The sequence below is a fragment of the Stomoxys calcitrans genome, chromosome 2 (genome assembly GCF_963082655.1).
Source record: "Stomoxys calcitrans chromosome 2, idStoCalc2.1, whole genome shotgun sequence".
Lineage (NCBI taxonomy): Eukaryota > Metazoa > Arthropoda > Insecta > Diptera > Muscidae > Stomoxys > Stomoxys calcitrans.
The window spans coordinates 108,711,511-108,717,640 of NC_081553.1; the positions used below are offsets into that span (position 1 = coordinate 108,711,511).

The 6,130-nt window shown below is 40.9% G+C and overlaps 1 protein-coding gene across 1 annotated transcript; it reads right to left on the bottom strand.

The window, feature by feature from the left end:
• Positions 1–1,373: 1,373 nt before the first annotated feature.
• On the bottom strand, positions 1,374–2,288 carry LOC106091831 (glycine, alanine and asparagine-rich protein-like). Its single transcript, XM_059361581.1, has one exon. It carries the CDS (start codon positions 2,286–2,288, stop codon positions 1,374–1,376), a length of 915 nt encoding a protein of 304 aa, XP_059217564.1.
• Positions 2,289–6,130: the final 3,842 nt, after the last annotated feature.

The window sequence follows — 6,130 nt, forward strand, 5'->3', positions numbered from 1 at the left end:
TTTGAAGCATGGGTACTTGTAAAAGCAGATGAGGCAGTGCTTGAAGTATTTGAGAGAAAGATTCTTTGTAAAATATATGGACCAGTTTGCGTTAACGGAGAATATAGGCGACGTATGAACCACGAGCTATATGAGCTGTATGACGACGATAGCATATTTACACGCATCAAAATACAACGGCTGCGTTGGCTAGGTCATGTTGTCAGAATGGATGAAAAAGCCCCAGCAAAGAAATCTTTTGAAGGCAAACACGCTGGTGCACGAAACCGGGAAGACCAAAAGCCCAATGGAAAGATCAAGTTGTGGGAGACACCTCGAAACTTGGTGTCAGAGATTTTAGAATGAGCGCAGAAGATCGAGGCGCTTGGAACGTTATTCTACGTTCGGCTAGTGGAACAAATATTCTGTCGTAGCCAATTAAAGTAAAGTAAAGAGGGTTCTTGCGACGATTTAAAAATTGGTGCATCTGCCGGAGCGGATTGCCACGATATAGGTAAGCAAACAGGCGGCGCCGAAGAAGAGATGTGCACGTGAGTGATTATCTATGCCGTATAATTTAATACTTAATTTAATAATTTTAGTAATAATAATTCTTGAGCCCTATCGATATTATCCTTTATCGATAGTTTGCCAATTCTAGTGTAAACCGCTACGCTGAAATATCAGGCGTTTGACTATGTAAAGTCCCGGTAAGGAGATGCAAAGAGCTGCACCACGGAGAAATGCTGTTAGGCTTTACCGCATGCCGGGCCATCTATGGGTGGTAAGTGGTTGGCCAAGAATAGCTCGTTGATGAATGCTGATTATGCTGCTGTAGTTACAAATCCTTGTGGCTAATTTTTTTCTTGAAACAAAACGTCACTTATCATGGTGCTGAGGAACAGGAGTTCTCTCTGGTCTGGACACTTGCAGTGTGGATTTTTTCTTCTTTGATGTTTCTCCACCTGCTGTTATAGAAGTAAATTCCAACTTCTGTTTTTTCCCGGTTGGGTACACCTTAAACTCAATCCAAACAAAAGACCTATTCAGACAGAGTTTGAAAAAGCTGCAGTCTTACCATGTCACTTGTCTTGCCAGCTACTATTCTTCGAGCCCATCATGATCAAAATACAGTTTGTTGCCGAACTTTGCAATTCCAGGATTGCCAAGTTTGATAACTGATCAAATTTCCCAATTCAGAGTTTCCAAAATTCAAGTCCCTTTTGAACTCCCCAAAAATTATGATTCAATTGAAAAAAATCAAATTTTTTTCGAAAGTTTTTAAATTTGTAATTATTTAAATCGATTTAGTACTTAACAACATTAATAACAAACAATAACAACAATTAATGGCACTTTGCACGGCCTTTGTAATGGCAACCATTTTTATCACTTTACTTCAAACGGAAACGGCGACGATGAACGGAAGCTGGGAGATAGGTGTTGCTGGTGGCGGCGCCACCGGGAGCACCAGAAGGAGCAAAGGCAGGTTGGGAGGCAAAGTTCAAGGAGGAGGCAACGCCACCATCGATGTGTTGCGATTGACCGCCCAAAGCATCGTATTGACCTTGGATGGCCTTTTGGGCATTGATGGCATCCTCTGGTGTGCGGTATTTGACGAAGTGAACATCGGGTTTGTTGTTGGAGTTGCTGTTCTCAGCGTTCAATTTGTTGGCCAAAGCGGCGAGGTCGGTTTGCTTGTTGAGGACATAGATGGCGGTTTGTTGGCTGGCAGCGTTCTTGGCCAAGGCGAGGGCGGCATCCTCCAAGCCACTGCTTTCGGGGCCCTTGATGAAGACAACACGGAGACCTTGTTTCACGGAGTTGGCGAATTGTTGAGTGGCAGCGGGATCATGGAAATCTTCATCGTTGGCAGTGTAGGTAATGAATTCCTTTTCGGGAGCAGCTTGGACTGGGGCTTCCTGGGAGGATGAGCCGAAAGAGGGACCAGAAGCACCGCTACCACCGAAAGAGGGACCAGCACCGCTGCTACCACCGAAAGAGGGACCAGCACCGCTGCTGCCACCGAAAGAGGGACCAGAGCTGCTGCCACCGAAAGAGGGACCAGCACCGCTGCTGCCACCGAAAGAGGGACCAGAAGCACCGCTACCACCGAAAGAGGGACCCGAGGCACCGCTACCACCGAAAGATGGGCCACCGCCGCTGCTGCCGCCAAATCCAGGGCCCGAGCTGCCACCACCGAATCCACCATCAGAGCCATAGTTGTTGCCACCACCACCGCTTCCAGGTTGGTAGTTGTATTGGGCACAGGCAACAGCCACTAAACACAAGACAATGAAGGCACGCATTTTGATTTTTTGGTGTCCACTGGAATTGATTTGATTGGAATTGATTTGATATTATTGTTTGATGAAGTTCGAAACTAGAATGATTTTAATCCAACATGGAATTCACTTTTATACAAATTCATTGGCACCTCTTTGGCACTGAGCGGGTGTGCTGTGACTCATAATCCGTGCGAGATGTGCTCAGAAATATGCTCGGAAATATCGATCATAAAAACCATGAAATATTCATTAAGCGGAGTCGGCAAATTATCAGCACCACAGTATCAGTATCGGCGTCAGTATTAACATCGGTATCTTCACCAGCATCAGCATCAGCATTTTTGGCGATACATATGTTTCTTTATTTCATATCTGCTGATCATTTTGCATAATTTTTTGATTCGCATAAGCGTGAATTGTTGATTTCCTGTACATTTAAATCAATGAGAAGTTTCCTGATACTTAGGGTCATCTCCAACGCCAACCAACAAGAGTCTCCGCGCACATATGGAGCACCGACAATGATTGCACTGAGTTCGCCTCAGTTGGAAATACCGGTCATTCGCAAGACTGTTTTTGGAAATCAGTCTAGGCTAACTGGCAGCCCATTTTTGCGACAACGCCACAACAATGGTCTGTCTGCGGTTTAGTAGGCTACATAATTAAATCGAAATATTTTTGCTAAGTTTTTGACTATATTTTAATATATTTAAAATAAAAAAAATAATAATAATAAAAAACCCACAATGAAATCGAATCAAATCGAATTCTTCTGAATGTTGTTCGCGAAACTATTGAATTTCTAAAATGTTTGTTTTGTTTTTGTCGCCCTCTAATATTTGTTGATGCTGATGATAATATTGCAAGATAATGAATTTAGAAACAAAATTATTAATTTTAGTGATGTGTTTATATTCTGTTTAAGACTTTAATCTTTCCGGTTCATTGACATTGAACCATATTTTGAGACAAACTTTCGCTTCATATGACGTATAAAATTAGCATTTCGTTTTGTACTCGGTTTAGTCGACGACAACCATCGTAGGAGACATCATAGAAGTCTGAGAACTTTCATTAAAAATTCTTTTCAAAACGAATGAAAACAAAATAACCAAAGTGAATAAAAGGGGCTAGAATTTTGTGATATTCCAAGATCTATAGAAAATTTGCAATTAAAGTATTGTGCATACAATCGAATCCTGGCAGGTGTTCTCAAATAGTTTTCGAATACAATTTTTAAAGAACCAAAAGTACAAGAAAGAAAAGATGGAACCGTAATCGTCACTAACGATTATAGCTACATAGTATATGCTTGTGTGACGAAAGGCTAAACTTGAATTATTGTATTCATTTACGCCACAAGTTTGATATAACTTCGTACCATCGATCAATGTGCAGCCTTTGTAGCCGCAACACCTCAAGCGCCTCATGAGCTTTTGCCAAACAATGAAACTCGTTGCATAATGGGGTGTATATGGGGGCGTTAGGTATCCTCTGGTGTAAATATTCCATGGCTAGAAAATCTTTGATAACTAAGCTCAACTCGAAAGCAAAATACAAAAAAAAGCAACAAGTACAAATGCATTAAGTTTGACCTATTTTTCATCCTATTTTATTATACCCACCACCGTATGATAGGGGGTATATTCATTTAGTCATTCCGTTTGCAACACATCGAAATTTAAATGCTTTATTTTTTATCCGATTTCGCTGAAATTTGGAGCAGTGAGTGGCTTAAGGCTTTCCAACATCTGATCCAAATATGGTTCAAATCGGACTATATTTAGATACTAGCTGACCCGGGCCCGCTCCGCTGCGCCTTCTTTTACTTTAAATGGAACAAAAGTTTCCTTGGAATAATTATTTTCGACAATTAAAGATGTTTTAGTGAAATACCATGCTACGAAAATAGTATATCGCTTGACTACCAGTTTAACAATATAAGTGCCTTTATCTGAATCCCATATGATCTTTATTGGTCTTCGAATTTAGGTTTGGATGTAAGGTGTACTCCATTCTTAAAATACTTCATTTCAGCCCGATATTCTCATGATGTCTGATTTAGTGGTGTTTTCGGGGGAGAGGTGGTCCCCCAGATACTTGGCCCTGAAAAAATATCAGCATCGTGCTCTTCTCTCTGTTTGTGGGGTATTTTGGGAAGGGGAAGACCCCCAGAAAATAGGTCCCGAAAGTGGGTATCAATTCTTGCTCGACCACCCAATACCTTTCATTTAAGCCCCACATTGTCATGGTCGGTAAACATGGCCGATTTAGGGGTGTTTTGGGGATTGGGGTGGTCCCCCAAATTCTAAGACCTGAAGATATATCAGCAAAGTGTCCTATTCTCATATATCTATATATCATTTATTTGAACCCCATATTGTCATTGCCCTCAAAATTAGATATCAAATTCGTTTTTTAATCTCATTTATTGCAAAAGTCAGCAAATATGTCCAATTTGGGGTATTGGCCCTAAAAACTGTGAATATTTAGTTCCACTCTCTTTAAGACCCAAATTGTCTTGGTGAGCAAATACGTCCTATTTGGGGGTTGTTATGGTGGTGGGACGTCCGCTAGACAGTTGGCCCCTAATGTTGATATCAAATATGTGGTCTACTCCCACATACCTTTAATTTGAGCCCCATATTTCCATAGTCGGCAAACATGACCGGCTTGGGGGGATGTTTTTTGGAATGGGCGGCCACTCAGTGAGTTGGCCTTGAAAAAATATATAAGATTCGCGTTCTACTCTAAAAACCCTCTTATTTGAGCCTCATATTGCAATAATCAGAAAATACTTACTATTTGGGTGGTGTTGTGGGGGTGGGGTGGCCACATAGACACTTTTCCCGAATATTGATATCAAAGTCTTGCTTTACTCCTAAAGACTTTTTATTTGAGCCCATTTATTGCTATGGTCGTAAATTTGTCCCCTTTGGGGGATGTTTTTGGTGAGGAACGGCCCCCCAAACACCTGGTCCCATATTTGGATATCAGATTCGAATTCTACATTCAAATACCTTTTATTTAAGCCCCATATTCCCATGGTCAGTAAATAACTCCAGTTTAGGGGGTGTTTTGAGGAAGGGGTGGACCCCAGAAACGTGGTCCCACATGCGGATATTCGATTTGTATTCTACTCGCAAATACCTTTCATTTGAGTCCCATATTGCCATGGTCGGTAAATATGTCCGATTAAGGGGTGTTTTGGGGTTAGCACTTGGTCCGACAATTGGATATCATATACGTTTTCTTATCCTAAATACCTTTTATTTGAGTCCCATATTGTCGTGATTGGCCTAAATATATGTATGATAGGTTTTAGGGTGGGTCAGCCCCCTAGATACCACATCCGAAATTTGAATACGAGAGCACACAAAATTTCGCTTAAATCGCACCACCCATCTCCTAGATCTGGCGTTTCTGAAAGTAGGGTAAGGGGGAGGGTCCGCTCCCCCTTCAGATATCAAAAAATGTAGTACCCTATTTTCACCACGGGGTCATTAGGCATCATCTGTGAAAATTTCAAAAAAATCGGTTCAGCCGTTTCTGAGTCTATAAAGAACACACAAATATACAAACAAACAAACAAACCTACAAACACAAATTGATTTTTATATATAAGATAACCCCAATATAACCATAATTAGCCGATCTGAAATAGTTGGTTCAAATACCGAGAATCTTTATGCAAGTTATAATCACAAATTTCCGAGAAAAAGTTTAATAAATAACACTTTAGCTATATCGAAATAAAGTCTAATGTGGACTATAATCGGATGGCCTAGCGCAACTTGCTATTCCAAATTTCAGCCAAAACGGGAGCTAAATGCGCTTTTTACATGTGTAAGACCTTAAATCAG